Genomic DNA, 19,113 nt, shown 5'->3' on the forward strand with positions numbered 1-19,113 from the left:
GGTAATTATTTAAAGTATATCACATTAGTTAACAGCACATCTGCTCATTTCAGAATATCTTTCTGAAAACAAGAGATTTGTTGGAATTTAAATGTAACATTGAGTTGCAGTTGACTTAACGGTTTTGCATCCTAGTTACTAATATGATTTTACTGCATTATCTGAATTAAAGTCTGAATCAGTCTAAAATTCATTTCCCTCTCTTTGCAGATCATGTATCAGTTGGAGGACTTGGAGACAGCTTTTATGAATATTTGCTAAAGGCATGGTTAATGTCTGACAAGACAGATCTACAAGCTAAGAAGATGTATTTCGATGCTATTAAGGTAAACCCAAATTTAAATCATCGTTGCCACTCAACTAACTTATAACTTGCATATTAATCAAGCTTTAATGAAAAAAATGGAATACTGCCTGAGTGGGTTACAAAATGTTTCCAGTTAGGTAGAGTTCAATATGTGCTAATATAATTATAACAATAATAATCATACTTGATAATGTTTAGTTCTAATAGGGCAGTTAAAAGTTTTTTTCATGGTTCAAACCTCAGTTAAGATTCACACGTCTGAAAAAGAGGTATTTTTCTTCAACAAGTATGAGTTTCCTATTAGAGTCACACTTAAAATTATGGAGAGGAAAAAATCCTGAATATATTATATATTCTAAAAATTGAGGAAGTTAAAATTGCCCAAGATTACAGACAATCCTAATGGCTACCTCCCTTTGAAGTAAACTTACCTCCAGAGATAAATAGTACTTTCAAATAAATATCTGAACTAACCAAACTAATATTTAATCGAAGATTATTAATAGTTTTCAAAGGTCCTTTGTGATGGAGGAGGAATGAGAGTGAACAAATATTTGAATTACCTTCTGTGTACTAAGTAGTGTGTTAGATAGATACTTTATGTAGTGTTTGTTTCCTTAACTAGTTTTTAAAAAAATTTTTTTTTATATTAACAATGTTGTGTTAGTTTAAATAGTTTTTTTTTAAGTGAAATGTAGTTGATGTATGATATTATGTTAGTTTCAGGTATACTATATAGTGATCTGACATTTGTATATGTTATGAAATTATCACCACAATGAGTCTAGTAACCATCTGTCCCCATACAAAGTTATTACAATATTATTGACCATATTCCTTATGCTGTATATTGCATCCCTGTGGCTTATTTTATAATTGGAGGTTTGTACCTCTTAATCCTCTTCACTTATTTCTCCTGCTCCCTCATCCCCCTCCCCTCTGGCAACCACCCATTTGAACACTCAGGTTGCTTCTATATCTTGGCCAGGGGGAAAAAATGCAGCAGTGAACATGCAGGTGCATATATCTTTCCAGATTAGTGTTTTTGTTTTCTTCAGATAAATACCCTAAAGTGAAATCACTGGATCGTATGGCAGTTTTATAGTGGCTGCACCAATTTACAATCCCAAAATAGTGCACAAGGATTCCCTTTTCTTCATATCCTCACCAACACATGTTATTTGTTGTCTGTGATGATAGCCATTCTGACAGGTATGAGATGTTATCTCATTGTGATTTTCATTTGCATTTCCCTGATGATTAGTGATCTTGAGCATCTTTTCATGTGTCTGTTAGCCATCTCTCTGCCTTCCATCTTCTTTGGAAAAATGTCTATTCAGGTCTTCTGTCCATTTTAATCTGGTTATTTGTTGAGTTGTATGAGTTCTTTGTGTATTTTGGATATTAATCCCTTATCAGATATATCAGATATATATATCAGATATATTTTCAAATATCTTCTCCCATTTAGTAGGTGGCCTTTTCACTTTTTTTTTTTGTTAGTTTCCTTCACTGTGCAAAAGCTTTTTAGTTTGTTGTAATCTCACTTGTTTATTTTTTATTTTATTTTCCATCCCTGAGGAGACAGATCAAAAAATATATAGATATATGTATCTATAGATAGATATATATAGATATATATATACACACATATAGATATATATATATTGCTAAGACCAATGTCAAAAGAGTGCACTGCCAGTGTTTTCTTGTAGGAGTTTTATAGTTTCAGGTCTACACTTAAATCTTTAATCAATTTTGAATTTATTTTTATATATGGTGTGAAAAAGTAGTCCAGTTTGATTCTCTTGCATGTAGCTGTGCAGTTTTCCCATCACCATTTATTGAAGAGGCTATCTTTTTCTCACTGTATATTCTTTCCTCCTTTATCATAGATTAATTGATCATATAAGCATGGGTTTATTTCTGGGCTCTCTATTCTGTTCCATTGATCTATGTGTCTGTTTTTCTGACTGTACTGTATGGTTTTTATTACTGTAGCTTTGTAGTATAGTTTGAAAGCAGAGAGACTAATACCTCCAGCTTTGTTCTTCTTTCTCAAGATTGGTTTGATTATTTGGGATCTTTTGTGGTTCTATACAAATTTTAGAATTATTTGTTCTGGTTCTATAAGAAATGTCTTTGGTATTTTGATAGGGATTGCATTGAATCTGTTGATTGCCTTGGGTAGTCTGGTCATTTTAACAATATTTATTCTTCCAATCCATGACCATGGTATATCTTCTCATTTGTGTTGTCTTCAGTTTCTTTCATTGATGTCTTATACTTTTCAGAGTACAAGTCTTTTACCTCTTTGGTTAGATATATTCCTAGGTATTTTACACATTTTATGCAGTAAATGGGATTGTTTTATTAATTTATCTTTCTTATAGTCTGTTATTAGTGTATAGAAATGCAACAGATACCTGTGTATTAATTTTGTATCCTGCAATTTTAATGAATTTATTTATTAGTCCTACTACTTTGGTAGTGTCTGTAGGATTTTTCTGTATATAGTATGTCATCTGCAAACAGTGACAGTTTTACTTTTTCCTTTCCAATTTGGACTTCTTTTATTCTTTTTCTTGTCTATTTGCTGTGGCTAGGCCTTCCAAAACTATGTTGAATAAAAGTGACAGGAGTGGGCATCCTTGCCTTGTTCCTGATTTTGTTGCTTTCAGCTTTTTATCATTTATTATGACGTTGGCTATAGGTTTGTCATATATGGGCTTAATTATCTTGAGGTATATCCCCTCTGTATCTACTTTGTTGAGAGTTTTTATCATAAATGGATGTTGAATTTTGTCAAAAGCTTTTTCTACATCTATTGAGATGATCATATGAGTTTTATTCTCCAATTTGTTAATGTAGTATAGCACATTGATTGATTTGCAGATACTACACCATCCTCGCATCCCTGAGATAAATCCCACTTGATCATGGTGTATGATCCATTTCATTTATTGTTGAATTTGGTTTGCTAATATTTTGTTGAGGATTTTATCATCTATGTTTATCACTGATATTGGCCTGTATTTTTTTTTTTTTTTTTTTGGTTTTGGTATCAGGGTAAAACTGGCCTTATAGAATTTCAGAAGCATTCCTTCCTCTTCAGTTTTTTGGAATAGTTTGAGAAGAATAGGTGTTAACTCTTCTCTAAATGTTTGGTAGAATTCACCCATGAAGCCAACTGATTCCAAACTTTTGTTTGTTGGAACTTTTTTTTTATTACTGATTCAATTTTTTTACTGGTAATTGGTCTATTAATATTTTCTATTGATATTTCCAGTTCCATCTTAGGAGATTATATATTTCTAGGAATTTTTTCATTTCTTCTAGGTTGTCCATTTTATTGACATATAAATGTTCATAGTAATCTCTTATGATCCTTTTTATTTCCATGGTATCATTTTAACTTCTCCTCTTTCATTTCTGATTTATTTATTTGGGCCCTCTCTTTTTTTCTTGATGAGTCTGGCTAAAGGTTTATCAATTTTGTTTATCTTTTCAAAGAACCAGATCTTAGTTTCTTTGATCTTTTCTATTGTTATTGTGGTTTTTTGGTCTCTATTTTATTTATTTCTGCTCTACTAACTTTGGGTTTTGTTTGTTCTTTTTCTGTTTCCTTTGGACACCCAAAGGTTGTTTAGGTTGTTTATTTGAGATTTTTCTTGTCTCCTGATGTAGGCTTGTATTGCTATAAACTTCCCTCTTAGAACTGCTTTTTCTGTGTCCCATAGATTTTAGATCAATGTGATTACATTTTCACTTGTCTCCAGGTATTTTTTTATTTCTTCTTTGATTTCTTCAGTGATCCACTGGTTGTTAATAGTGTATTGTTTAGCCTCCACATGTTTGTTTTTTGCATTTTTTCTTGTAGTTTATTTATAGTCTCATAGCATTGTGGCGAGAAAAGTTGCTTGATACGATCTCAGTTTTCTTAAATTATCTATTTATTAAGTCTATTTGGTCTAATGTGTCATTTAAGGTCAGTGTTTCCTTATTTTCTTTCTGGATGACCTGCCTATTGATGTGAGTGGGGTGTTTAAGTCCCTTACTATTATTGTGTTACTGTCAATTTCTCCTTTTATGTCTGTTAATATTTGCTTATGTATTTAAGTGGTCTTATGTTGGGAGCATATATATTTACAATTATTATATCTTCATCTTGGATTGATCCCTTGATCATTACGTAATGTCCTTTTTTGTTTCTTTTTACAGTCTTTGTTTCAATTCTATTTTGTCTGATATGGTATTGCTTCCAGATTTCTTTCCATTTCCATTTGCATGGAATAACCTTTTTTATCTATCAGTCTGTGTGCCTTTAGATCTGAAATGAGTCTCTTGTAGGCAGCATATATATGGGTCTTGATTTTTCCATTTATATGGGCCTTGATTTTTCATCCATTCAGCCACTCTGTGTCTTTTGATAAGAGCATTTAGTCCATTTACACTTGAAATAATTATTATACGTATGTACTTTTTGCCATTTTGTTCATTGTTTTCATAGTTCTTTTTCGTTTCTTTCTTATTCTTTTGCTCTCTTCCCTTGTGATTTGATTACAATCTTTAGCTTTATGTTGTGTTCCTTCCTCTTTTTTGAGTGTGTGTATCTATTATAGGTTTTTGGTTTGTAATTACCAAGAGGTTCATATTGAACATCATTCATATGTATATATGATTATTTTAAGTTGATGATCTCTTAAGCTTGAATACGTTCTAACCACTCTACATTTTTATTTCCCCCACCACGTGTAATGTTTTTGATGTCATATTTTACATCTTTTTGTTTTGTGTATCCATACTACTTATTATGGATATATATGCTTTTACTACTTTTGTCTTTTAACCTTCTTACTAGCTTTATGTGGTGGATCAACTACCTTTACTATCTGTTTGTCTTTACCAGTGATGTTTTTCCTCTCATAATTTTCATATTTCTAGTTGTGGCCTTTTCTTTTCTACTTAGAGGAGTCCCTTTAACATTTCTTATAAAGCCAGTTTAGTGGTGCTAAATTCTTTCAACTTTTGCTTGTTTGTAAAACTCTTTATCTCTCTTTCAAATCTGAATGATAACTTTGCTAAGAAGAGTATTCCTTGTTATAGGCTTTTCCCTTTCATCACTTTAGATATATTGTGCCACTCCTTTCTGGCCTGCAGTGTTTCTGCTGAGGTGACATCTGATAGTTTCATGAGAGTTTTCTTGTAGGTAACTAGTTGCCCTTCTCTTGCTGCTTTTAAGAGTCTTTATCTTTAATTTTTACCATTTTAATTATGATGTGCCTTGGTGTGTCTTGTTTGTGACTTTCTTTGCTTCCTGGGCCTGGATGTTTGTTTCCTTTCCCAGGTTAGGTAAGTTTTTAGCTGTTGTTTCTTCAGATAAGTTCCCTGTCCCTTCCTGTCCCTCTTCTCCTCCTTGGACCCTGTAATGCAAATGTTAGTATGCTTGATGTTGTGCCAGAGATCTCTTAGATTAACCTCATTTTTTTAATTTCTTTTTTTATCTCCTTTCTGTTCAACTTTTTGTGATTTCTATTACTCTGTCTTCCAGATCACTAATTCATTCCTCTGTATTATCTAACGTACTGTTTATTCCTTCTAGTATATTTTTTAAATTTCCGTTATTGTATTCCTCAGCTCTGTTTCTTCCTTATATTTTCTAACTCTTTGTTGTTGAAATTCTCACTGTATTTATCCATTCTTCTCTTGAGTTCAGTGAGCATCTTTATGATCATTACCTTGAACTCTTTATCAGGTATATTGCTTATCTCTACTTTGTTTTGTTCTTTTTCTGAGGCTATGTCTTGTTCCTTCATTTGGATCATATTTCTCTGTCTCCCCCTTTTCCCAGTTCTCTATGTTTATTTCTGTGTGTTAGGTAGGTAACTTACATATCCTAATCTTAGAGAAGTGGCCTTATGTGGGAGATGTCCTGTTGGGCTCAGCCTCTTACATAGTTTAGATATGAAATTAGAAATTTTTTAATAATAATAATAATAATAATTCATAGGGGAAAAAATGGATATTTGTAATTCCAATGATGTTGCCATTGTTCTAAAATCAGTGTCCCTAAAAGGAATTCTGGGTGATTTCACAATAGACCAACTTATTTGTTTAAATATAAATACAACTTGCACTGCTCTAGTTGACTGGATTTAATATTACATTGGTTCCCTCCAAGGTCAATAGTGAACTTCACTAAGTAGAGCAGACACAACTCTTTACTTTTTCACATATAGGAACCAGACACCTTAGTTAGAACATTGGCCTTCATTTCGCACAGCCTTTAAAGGACATGATAAACATTAAAAGCATACTAGGATATGGTCCATATGGCCTCTTCAGGTTTATTTTTCTTCATTCCTATGAGGTTTCAGGTTTTAAACCAGGGAGTTCTCCATACAGTATGGTTTGCATTATGTCATTTTTAATTACAGTCCTGGCAGACATTTTAATTATTCTAATTTTAAAGTGGCCCCCTAAGATCTTGATGTTCCAGGAAAGGCAACTTTAAAATACTCTTTGAAATAATTTTCCTCCAGTTTTGAGAACTATACCCACACAGCTTTTAGCATATTGTATTTAGACAAACCATTGACAGGAAAATCCATTAAGAGCAAATGAAGTCAAAGTGTTTCCTCTTTCTCTTAATAGTAAAAACACTTTCAATCCATTGTGTGTTTTCAACATAGAAAGCAAAGCTAGAACAGTTATACTTCTGATTTTAAGAAGTAGTCATGTGTTACATAGTAAAGTTTCTTTGTATTGCTTGTACTTTAAAATATCATTATTATGAAAGAGAGGATCCCTTACAATACTGTTCCAGACAGTTGAGTTACTGGAGATGTAGTCCATCAGTTTTAGCTTCCAGTGCATTTTGGAAATCATTTAATCCCAGAGTGGCATGCTTTCTTTCGTTGTGTTAATAACGAAATACTTTGAGTTTTCAACTGGCTGTTATGGCCTCATCTGGAGGCCATACTAAGAATCCATAGTGGTGGATGCTCATGCTGCAAGAAAGTCCATTGGAGTGAATGATACCTGGGCAGGTGATGTATTAGGCATTTAGGATTCTATAGGCACAGCCAACTAATTTTTTTCAAATGTAGAAGGATGAAATCACAAAATATACAGTACTCTTTTTTCCTAATCAATTCTCTGTTGGCTTGACACAACAATTTTTAGAGCCACTAAAGACTATTTTTTCCTCCTTTATATTTATTTACATTTTCCCCTTGCCACACAAACATTGTTTTAAAAGTCTTGGAACTTCTTTGTAATTTATTTTGAGAGATAGCAACTTGGTCAGAATCATGCCAAAAATAATATAGTACTTTATTCAGGATCTGTAACAGGGTAATAATGTTTCTCTAATGCATGCTCAAAAGCTATTACTCTTGCCATGTAGAAAGAATAATTTCTTGGGTGATGAACAAGTATCTGCTTGAAGGACTTTATTGCAATTTGTGCTATGAGAAGTATAAATAGCTAAGATGTTCAGTTGCATTAAATAAGAATGAAATATTAATGTAATAACTAGACCATCAATAAAATTAGCTTAACCACAGTTAATGAGCACAGTAGTGCGTTCATTTATTTCTTACCATCTTGGTTTCATTTGTTTATTTCCAGTAAAGGTAGGAGAGGTTTTATCTACCTATGCATTCATTTTCATTCATTCTTCTGTATCACAAGTAGTCTGTATCTACTACAGGCATGCCTCAGAGATATTGTGGGTTCAGTTCCAGACCACTGCAATAAAGTGAATAACACAGTAGAGCAAGTCACATGAAATTTTTGGTTGCCCCGTGCATATAAAGTTAATATTTACACTATACTCTAGACTGTTTAATGTACAATAGCAGTATGTCTAAAAAAACAATGTACTTACCTTAGTTAAAAAATGCTAACCATCATCTGAGTCTTCAGTGAGTTGTAATAGTAATGTTAAAGATCACTGATACAGATCACCATAACAAATATAATAATAATGAAAAAGTTTGAAGTATTGCAGATTATCAAAATGTGACACTGAGACATGAAAAGAGCAAATGCTGTTGGAAAAACAGCACTGATAGACTTGCTTGACGCAGGGTCACTGCAAAACTTCAATTTGTGAAAAATGCAATATCTGCAAAGCACAATAAAGCAAGGCTCAATAAAATGAGCTATGCCTGTATTCCCAAATGTGATTCCTAAAATCCTCTCTTTTTTTATAACTGTATAACAGTTATAGCCACAATCATAGCCCTTCTCCTTCCAAGAAGTAATTGGGGGTGTAGAGGACCATTTCCTGTTAAAGTAATTAAAAATAGTAATTCCAAGCATTTACACTACAATTTTGGGGTTTTTTTTAAAAAAAGCTTATTTTATTTTGTTTATTCAAAAGAATATCAACAGTCCTGGGGCAGAAATAAAAGGTGTTTAACAAGCCACTTTTGTAAACATCATTTCTCCCAAATTTACAGACCTTTATTCTTTTTAAAAAAAAAAATACTTATTCATTGTGGATTAATGTCCTTTTTAAAAGAATTATTAGGGAGGAATTTAATTCAAGTGTTACCATAATGGAGATGTGATGATGATAAATGACCTTTATCAAGTGCTAATCACAGTACTGACTGCTTTATAAGCAAAATGTTGCAGTTTTCTCAGTGGATACTACTATTCCCATTTTATGCCTATGGACACTGAGATTTAAAGATACAGTAAGCAAATTACCCACAGAGTTTACAGATAGTAAGTGTCAGAGCTGGAATTTGAAGCCAAGCAATCTGATTGACTCAAGAACAGCTCCTTTTTCTGTTTTGCTACCCCTCCAAGCCTAAGAGAGAGAAAGGAGGGGTAATACCACCAGCCTGGATTTTATACACAAATATGGTCTGTTCACCATTCATGGCAGAGCCTGTGCTTTGTGTTGTTTCTCCATTTGTGAAAATGGAAATGCACTAAAGCAGCTCTTACCACTATACCAGTGGCCTATCTTTGAAAAGGAAACAGCTTTTTCAGTATGAGGACTACAAGTGTTTGGTCATGGAACCAAGCAAAACCTACTGGGCTGGCCCAACAGTGTTAATTCTAACTAACCAAACTAATAAGGCGTAGACTAGAGGACATATACAGAGAGCAATAACATGAAATTTCAGGTTGAATTGGATTTGTAGTAACAAACTCAAATCGTGAGTGATGTTTTATCTTTTTTTATTTTTTTTAATGTTGTGGTGTTTTTGGTATAAATCTGAGAAGAGATTACAAAATGTTGAAAATAAGTATTATTTTCAGGCAATTGAGACTCACTTGATCCGGAAGTCACGTAACGGACTGACTTACATCGCAGAGTGGAAAGGGGGCCTCCTGGAACACAAGATGGGCCACCTGACCTGCTTTGCGGGAGGCATGTTTGCCCTCGGGGCAGACAACGCTCCTGAAGGCCTGACCCAACACTACCTTCAACTCGGGGCTGAAATTGCCCGTACCTGTCATGAATCTTACAATCGCACATGTGAGTACCTGTTACTCTTCATACACAATCTGTGTGCTTTTTATTTCATTCAGTAAGGAACTTTGTCCATTTTGTCCATTTGTTGCCATCAAAAGAACATCCACCATGCCTGATGAAACTTGATGATCATGATTAATATCTTAAATGAATCTATTTTTACTTCAAGAAGCATTGCTCTTCTATATAAAAATATTTACCTTTAGTTTACCAAGAAACAAAAATCCAGGCCATAAAGGGTTAAGTCTGTCTAACTTATTGGCCCTGCTTTAGGTAAATAACATTGGGTGAGAGTCTCTGTCCCAGTACAAAAGAAACTTGGTATGTTATAAACCATTATTAATCTTCCCAGAATCTCCATGAAATATATGATGAGTCTGGCGGCCTTCTTATAAAATAGGAGTTTGATGTACAAATACTAAATAACCTTCATGACATAATGACTTATAATTCTCAACCACTGATTTTCTAGCTCACTAATAAGGTGGTGCTTTGCACCTACCCAGTAGGTGCTCAGTAAATGGTGGTTAAATGAAAGAAAATAAGGGATCATTACCATTTTCTAAAATGGACTCTTTTCGATGAATAAATTATAAAGGTATATTGAATATTGCTTATTATAGAGTGTTTATAATTATTGCTTAAAATGATTGTTTTGGCACCTCTCTTGAATCTTGTAAGGTACTTTCTAGTTTCACTTAAGTTATAGACACTAAACATTGTCTAGGACAATAACCCTTGTCCTCCATTGCATCTCCTTTAGTTGCGAAACTGGGACCAGAAGCCTTCAGATTCGATGGCGGTGTTGAAGCCATTGCTACGAGGCAAAATGAAAAATACTACATCCTACGGCCAGAAGTTGTTGAGACTTACATGTACATGTGGCGACTGACTCATGATCCAAAATACAGGAAATGGGCCTGGGAAGCTGTAGAGGTGACGTTTTAGCTTGCTCAAGTTTCTTATAGAAAAATGTCTGTGGAAAAAATGTTCAGTGATACCTATAAATCTAGCATATCAACTTTTCTATGATTTTTAAAACTTAAAGTTTTGACCAGCCATCTTTCCATTCAAGACTGAGTGTTTTCAGTTAAGTCATCCTATATCCCTGGCTTCAGCTTTGCTTTACGTAACAGTGATATAAATATACCTACTCTGGTGTTGAAGGAGAAATCTAGAAAGGCATATTATAAAATTAAGTTCTCATGACTATAAAAATGCTGATCGGTTAATTCCACAAAGGATTACAGGCAGCTTGGGAATAGTTAGCCCAAACTGCTCTCTGTTTCAAGAAACCACTATGTGATTGCTTCTTTTAGTCTTTGGGCATGAAAATGATAAAATATGCTTTTAGTTAGAGTAAATTAGCTACTTAGAGCTAAATTTTAGAAAGTACCTATAGAAGAACTACTTTGTACAAGAATATTCCAACACTAGTCTCAGGATTCTCCAAATATCTATAAGCTTCCTATCTGTCCAGTGTGTTATTTGAATTGTCTTTGTCACTTCTTGGGTCTCTTCCTGCTGAATATGGTGTATCATCTTCCTAAACTAATCGGTTGAACACTTTGTGTGCCGAATGCCAGCAGAGGTGCCCTTCAGGATATGCATCAAACAACGTCTAATTTTAAGAGCTATCATTCCAAAAGGAGTGAGAGGGAATTCAGGGAATAAGAACAAGCAAATGCTTTAATTACATTCTCTTATTGTCTAGCACTCTTTGTTAGAAAGTTAGCTGTCTTTTTTTTTTAGTTATTTATTTATTTATTTATTATTTATTTTTGGTTGCGTTGGGTCTTCATTTCTGTGCGAGGGCTTTCTCTAGTTGTGGCAAGCGGGGGCCACTCTTCATCGCTGTGCGCGGGCCTCTCACTATCGCGGCCTCTCTTGTTGCAGAGCACAGGCTCCAGACGCGCAGGCTCAGTAGTTGTGGCTCACGGGCCTAGTTGCTCTGCGGCATGTGGGATCCTCCCAGACCAGGGCTCGAACCCGTGTCCCCTGCATTGGCAGGCAGACTCTCAACCACTGCGCCACCAGGGAAGCCCAGAAAGTTAGCTGTCTTTTAAAACCATTAGGAATAACTCCTCTCGGGAAATCTGAAATGAATATTGCCTTTGTGTAAAATTTAACTGATATCTTAGGAAGCCATTGATGAATCTTGCTTATTACCCTCTTCATTTAATGTGTGTCTTATAACCAGTTATCAATCATTTTAAGTAATAACAATTTTTTAGGCCTCTTTTTTTTGCATAATTTTCTAATTATGGTTAGTTGTAATTTCAGTTTCTTTAAGTTTATGTTTTTTCCTCTGAAAAAAGTATATTAAAATTGAGGTTCATCTAAGCCTTGGTGATTGGGAATTATTTTGGTCTTCAATAGGCCAGCAAAGAAATTAAGGTTAATACTCACCTTGCAAATATCAGTTTAAATTGAAAATATCAGAAATAACATTTCATCAAATATAAAACACCATAATTGATAAGAAACACCATTTTATATACCATTAAGAAAGCACAACACTACCAATTAAATTATGACATTGCCAATTTTAGAGACGTTAAAGTGTGAAAAATATATAACAGAATTGATCAAAAGTGGAAGAAGTAAGTAAATACTGTCATGTGGGCAGGAAGCTTCCATTTGCTTGGTTCTTTGTGGGGGGGTGCAAGGTTTGTTTGTAGGGTAATAAGGCTGGTTTGATGTGTTACGATTTTTATCCATTAACCTCTTTTAGTGTAGCATATGATGTCAAATTGTTAACTTGTCACAACACAGGAATTCCCCTTGTTTTTGCCAGTAGTACCAATAACTTCTGTTAGAACTTGAGGTGTAGTGGGGAGGGAGGAGTGAGTGCTAGGGGCTCTTGGTCTTTCGTAAAGCACGAAGACCATAGACTTAGGAGGTATGGCAGCCCTTTTTTTTCCTTTTTTCCTGTGTCCCATCTCCTCAGCCCACCCTATGTCTCAGCTACGGCTCCAGTGGGCGGCACCCTGACCTGCGGGCAGCATGACTTCCAGCGCCCAGTCTTGTCAGCTGTGCTGACTCAGAGCCCCTTCACAGGCAGCTGGCTGTGGTCTGGGAAGCGTGGGAGAGTCTGCAACCCCAGGGGCAGCCCTCAGCCAGTGAGGTTTTAGAGTTGATGGATAACTATCCAGTCTTACTCCTCTGAAGAATAATTCTGAGATGCATTCTAGATGGTTCCTCACAGGGTTTCCAGCGGGAGCAACCCCCCCCCCCATGCACACAGCAGTGACCTGCTCAACGTGTATTTCACTGGCCCTTCTCCCTTCCTTGTTTCATTCGCCCCACTCACTCGCTCACTTCCTGATATCACCTCCCCCAAAATCTCCCTGCATCCAATCCTTGTCTCATGTTCTGTTTTTAGAGGAACTCTTGCCCAGAGGCTGAGAGCCCCAAGAACACACTGTGGTGAAATGATGTTCTGATCAGACTAAGCGGCCTGGTTACATAGCCACTTCCACTGTGGAAAAACTGTAAAACCAGGGCCTCTTACAGGGGGCCCAGGAGAGCTGCTTGTCCCCAGCTTCACATCCCTAAAGTCTTAAAATTTAGACTTGACATGAAGGTTTTTCATTTTTTGAAAGTTAAAGATGCCTCTTCAGCATCCTCCCCCCTTTTTTCTTCTTAACTTACCAAAAGCCTCAAAAAATAAAAATAGCTAGGCCTCTCTAAACACCTGAAAGGCCCCTGTCACTGTGCTAAGTGTGGCTTCATCTTGAGTTTTATTTGTTTTTTTTTAAACATCTTTATTGGAGTATAATTGCTTTACAATGTTGTGTTAGTTTCTGCTGTATAGCAAAGTGAATCAGTTATATGTATACATATATCCCCATATCTCCGCCCTCTTGCATCTCCTTCCCATCCTCCTTATCCCACCCATCTAGGTGGTCACAGAGCACCAAGCTGATCTCCCCGTGCCATGGAGCTGCTTCCCAGTAGCTATATATTTTACATTTGTTAGTGTATATATGTCAATGCTACTCTCTCACTTCGTCCCAGCTTACCCTTCCCCCTCCCCGTGTCCTCAAGTCCATTCTCTACATCTGCCTCTTTATTCCTGTCCTGCCCCTAGGTTCTTCAGAACCATTTTTTTTTTTTAGATTCCATACATATGTAGTAGCATATGGTATTTGTTTTTCTCCTTCTGACTTACTTCACTCTGCATTACAGACTCTAGGTCCATCCACCTCACTGCAAATAACTCAATTTCATTTCTTTTTATGGCTGAGTAATATTCCATTGTATATATGTGCCACATCTTCTTTATCCATTCATCTGTTGATGGACACTTAGGTTGCTTCCATGTCCTGGCTATTGTAACTAGTGCTGCAGTGAACATTGTGGTACATGACTCTTTTTGAATTATGGTTTTCTCTGGGTATATGCCCAGTAGTTGGACTGCTGGGTCATATGGTAGTTCTATTTTTAGTTTTTTAAGGAACCTCCATACTGTTCTCCATAGTGGCTATATCAATTTACATTCCCACCAACAGTGCAGGAGAGTTCCCTTTTCGCAAACCCTCTCCAGCATTTATTGTTTGCAGATTTTTTGATGATGGCCATTCTGACTGGTGTGAGGTGATACTTCATTGTAGTTTTGATTTGCATTTCTCTAATGATTAGTGATGTTGAGCATCCTTTCATGTGTTCGTTGGCAATCTGTATATCTTCTTTGGAGAAATGTCTATTTAGGTCTTCTGCCCATTTGTGGATTGGGTTGTTTGTTTTTTTGATATTGAGCTGCATGAGCTGCTTGTATATTTTGGAGATTAATCCTTTGTCAGTAGCTTCGTTTGCAAATATTTTCTCTCTTTCTAAGTGTTGTCTTCTCGTCTTGTTTATGGTTTCCTTTGCTGTGCAAAAGCTTTTAAGTTTCATTAGGTCCCATTTGTTTATTTTTGTTTTTATTTCCATTCCTCTAGGAGGTGGGTCAAAAAGAATCTTGCTGTGATTTATGTCATAGAGTGTTCTACCTATGTTTTCCTCTGAGAGTTTTATACTGTCTGGCCTTACATTTAGGTCTTTAATCCATTTTGATTTTATTTTTGTGTGTGGTGTTAGGGAGTGTTCTAATTTCATTCTTTTACATGTAGCTGTCCAGTTTTCACAGCACCACTTATAGAAGAGGCTGTCTTTTCTCCATTGTACATTCTTGCCTCCTTTATCAAAAATAAGGTGACCATATATGCGTGGGTTTATCTCTGGGCTTTCTATCCTGTTCCATTGATCTATATTTCTGTTTTTGTGCCAGTACCATACTGTCTTGATGACTGTAGCTTTGTAGTATAGTCTGAAGTCGGGGAGCCTGATTCCTCCAGCTCCGTTTTTCTTTCCCAAGATTGCTTTGGCTATTCAGGGTCTTTTGTGTTTCCATACAAATTGTGCAATTTTTTCTTCTAGTTCTGTGAAAAATGCCATTGGTAGTCTGATAGGGATTGCCTTGAATCTGTAGATTGCTTTGAGTAGTATAGTCATTTTCACAATATTGATTCTTCCAATCCAAGAACATGGTATATACATCTCTCCATCTGTTTGTATCATCTTTAATTTCTTTCATCAGTGTCTTATTGTTTTCAGCATACGGGTCTTTTGTCTCCTTAGGTAGGTTTATTCTTGGGTATATTGTTCTTTTTGTTGCAATGGTAAATGGGAGTGTTTCCTTAATTTCTCTTTCAGATTTTTCATCATTAGTGTATAGGAAGACAAGAGACTTCTGTGCATTAATTTTGTATCCTGCTACTTTACCAAATTCATTGATTAGCTCTAGTAGTTTTCTAGTAGCATCTTTAGGATTCTCTATGTATAGTATCATGTCATCTGCAAACAGTGACAGTTTTACTTCTTCTTTTCCGATTTGGATTCCTTTTATTTCTTTTTCTTCTCTGATTGCTGTGGCTAAAACTTCCAAAACTATGTTGAATAATAGAAGTGAGAGTGGACAACCTTGTCTTGTTCCTGGTCTTAGTGGAAATTGTTTCAGTTTTTTACCATTGAGAATGATGTTGGCTGTGGGTTTGTCATATATGGCCTTTATTATGTTGACATAAGTTCCCTCTATGCCTGCTTTCTGGAGGGTTTTTATCATAAATGGATGTTGAATTTTGCTGAAAGCTTTTTCTGCAGCTATTGAGATGATCATATGGTTTTTCTCCTTCAATTTGTTAATATGATGTATGACATTGATTGATTTGCGTATATTGAAGAATCCTTGCATTCCTGAGATAAAACCCAATTGATCATGGTGTTTAATCCTTTTAATGTGCTGTTGGATTCTGTTTGCTAGTATTCTGTTGAGGATTTTTGCATCTATGTTCATCAGTGATATTGGCCTATAGTTTTCTTTTTTTGTGACATCTTTGTCTGGTTTTGGTATCAGGGTGATGGTGGCCTTGTAGAATGAGTTTGGGGTGTTCCTCCCTCTGCTATATTTTGGAAGAGTTTGAGAAGGATAGGTGTTAGCTCTTCTCTAAATGTTTGATAGAATTCACCTGTGAAGCCATCTGGTCCTGGGCTTTTGTTTGTTGGAAGATTTTTAATCAGGGTTTCAATTTCATTGCTTGTGATTGATCTGTTTATACTTTCTGTTTCTTCCTGGTTCAGTCTCGGAAGGTTGTGCTTTTCTAAGAATTTGTCCATTTCTTCCAGTTTGTCCATTTTATTGCCATATAGTTGCTTGTAGTAATCTCTCATGATCGTTTGTATTTCTGCAGTGTCCGTTGTTACTTCTCCTTTTTCATTTCTAATTCTATTGGTTTGAGTCTTCTCCCTTTTTTTCTTGATGAGTCTGGCTAATGGTTTATCAATTTTATCTTCTCAAAGAACCAGCTTTTAGTTTTATTGATCTTTGCTATTGTTTCCTTCATTTCTTTTTCATTTATTTCTGATCTGATCTTTATGATTTCTTTCCTTCTGCTAACTTTGGGGGGTTTTTTGTTCTTCTTTCTCTAATTTCTTTAGGTGTAAGTTTAGGTTGTTTATTTGAGATTTTTCTTGTTTCTTGAGGTAGGATTGTATTGCTATAAACTTCCCTTTTAGAGCTGCTTTTGCTGCATCCCATAGGTTTTGGGTCGTTGTGTTTTCGTTGTCATTTGTTTCTGAGTATTTTTTTATTTCCTCTTTGATTTCTTCAGTGATCTCTTGGTTATTTAGTAGCATATTGTTTAGCCTCCAAGTGTTTTTATTTTTTACAGTTTTTTTCCTGTAATTGACATCTAGTCTCATAGCATTGTGGTCAGAAAAGATACTTGATATGATTTCAATTTTCTTAAATTTACCAAGGCTTGATCTGTGACCCAAGATATGATCTATCCTGGAGAATGTTCCATGAGCACTTTGAGAAGAAAGTGTATTCTGTTGTTTTTGGATGGAATGTCCTATAAATATCAGTTAAGTCCATCTTGTTTAATGTGTCATTTAATCCTTGTGTTTCCTTATTTATTTTCATTTTGGATGATCTGTCCATTGGTGGAAGTGGGGTGTTAAAGTCCCCTACTATTACTGTGTTACTGTCGATTTCCTCTTTTATGGCTGTTAGCATTTGCCTTATGTATTGAGGTTCTCCTATGTTGGGTGCATAAATATTTACAATTGTTATATCTTCTTTTTGGATTGATCCCTTCATCATTATGTAGTGTCCTTCTTTGTCTCTTATAATAGTCTTTATTTTAAAGTTGATTTTGTCTGATATGAGAATTGCTACTCTAGCTTTCTTTTGATTTCCATTTGCATGGAATATCTTTTTCCATCCCCTCAGTTTCAGCCTGTATGTGTCCCTAGGTCTGAAGTGGGTCTCTTGTAGACAGCATATATACAGGTCTTATTTTTGTATCCATTCAGCCAGTCTATGTCTTTTGGTTGGAGCATTTAATCCATTTACTTTTAAGGTAGTTATCGATATGTATGTTCCTATTACCATTTTCTTAATTGTTTGGGGTTTGTTTTTGTAGATCTTTTCCTTCTCTTGTGTTTCCTGCCTAGAGAAGTTCCTTTAGCGTTTGTTGTAATGCTGGTTTGGTGGTGCTGAATTCTCTTAACTTTTGCTTGTCTATAAAGGTTTTAATTTCTCTGTGGAATCTGAATGAGATCCTTACTGGGTAGAGTACTCTTGGTTGTAGGTTTTTCCCTTTTATCACTTTAAATATGTCCTGCCACACCCTTCTTGCTTGCAGAGTTTCTGCTGAAAGATCAGCTGTTAACGTTATGGAGATTCCCTTGTATGTTATTTGTTGTTTTTCCCTTGCTGCTTTTAATATTTTTTCTTTGTATTTAATTTTTGATAGTTTGATTAATATGTGTCTTGGTGTGTTTCTCCTTGGATTTATCCTGTATGGGACTCTCTGCACTTCCTGGACTTGATTGACTATTTCCTTTCCCATATTAGGGAAGTTTTCAACTATAATCTCTTCAAATATTTTCTCAGTCCCTTTCTTTTTCTCTTCTTCTTCTGGAACCCCTATAATTCGAATGTTGGTGTGTTTAATGTTGTCCCAGAGGTCTCTGAGACTGTCCTCAATTCTTTTGTCTTTATTCTGCTCTGCAGTAGTTATTTCCACTATTTTATCTTCCAGGTCACTTATCCGTTCTTCTGCCTCAGTTATTCTGCTATCGATTTCTTCTAGAGAATTTTTAATTTCATTTATTGTATTGTTCATCATTGTTTGTTTGCTCTTTATTTCTTCTAGGTCCTTGTTAAACATTTCTTTTATTTTCTCCATTCTGTTTCCAAGATTTTGGATCATCTTTACTATCATAACTCTGAATTCTTTTTCAGGTAGACTGCCTATGTCCTCTTCATTTGTTTGGTCTGGTGGGTTTTTACCTTGCTCCTTCATCTGCTGCATATTTCTCTTGCTTCCCGTTTTGCTTAACTTACTGTGTTTGGGGTCTCCTTTTCACAGGCTGCAGGTTCGTAGTTCCTGTTGTTTTTGGTGTCTGCCCCCAGTGGGTAAGGTTGGTTCAGTGGGTTGTGTAGGCTTCCTGGTAGAGGGGACTCGCGCCTGTGTTCTGGTGGGTGGGGCTGGATATTGTCTTTTGGGTAGACAGGGCTGCATCCAGTGGTGTGTTTTGGGGTGTCTGTGACCTTATTATGATTTTAGGCAGCCTCTCTGCTAATGGGTGGGTTTGTGTTCCTCTCTTGCTAGTTGTTTGGCATGGGGCGTCCAGCACTGGAGCTTGCTGGCTGTTGGGTAGAGCTGGGTCTTAGCATTGAGACGGAGATCTCTGGGAGAGCTCTCGCTGATTGATATTATGTGGGGCCTGGAGGTCTCTGGTGGTCCACTGTCCTGAA

General features: G+C 35.6%; 1 protein-coding gene across 2 annotated transcripts in view; it reads left to right on the forward strand.

Moving 5' to 3' along the window:
• MAN1A1 (mannosidase alpha class 1A member 1) overlaps window positions 1–19,113 on the forward strand; it is a 168,344-nt gene that overhangs the window by 144,295 nt on the left and 4,936 nt on the right. For both annotated transcript variants that reach the window (XM_007190772.3, XM_057528107.1), the window contains exons 9-11: window positions 211–326; window positions 9,590–9,809; window positions 10,570–10,742. In XM_007190772.3, coding sequence (XP_007190834.2) covers window positions 211–326; window positions 9,590–9,809; window positions 10,570–10,742 — 509 coding nt within the window. The remainder of the gene's footprint in view (window positions 1–210; window positions 327–9,589; window positions 9,810–10,569; window positions 10,743–19,113) is intronic.

Source organism: Balaenoptera acutorostrata, chromosome 14 (genome assembly GCF_949987535.1).
Source record: "Balaenoptera acutorostrata chromosome 14, mBalAcu1.1, whole genome shotgun sequence".
NCBI classification, from domain to species: Eukaryota; Metazoa; Chordata; class Mammalia; order Artiodactyla; family Balaenopteridae; genus Balaenoptera; species Balaenoptera acutorostrata.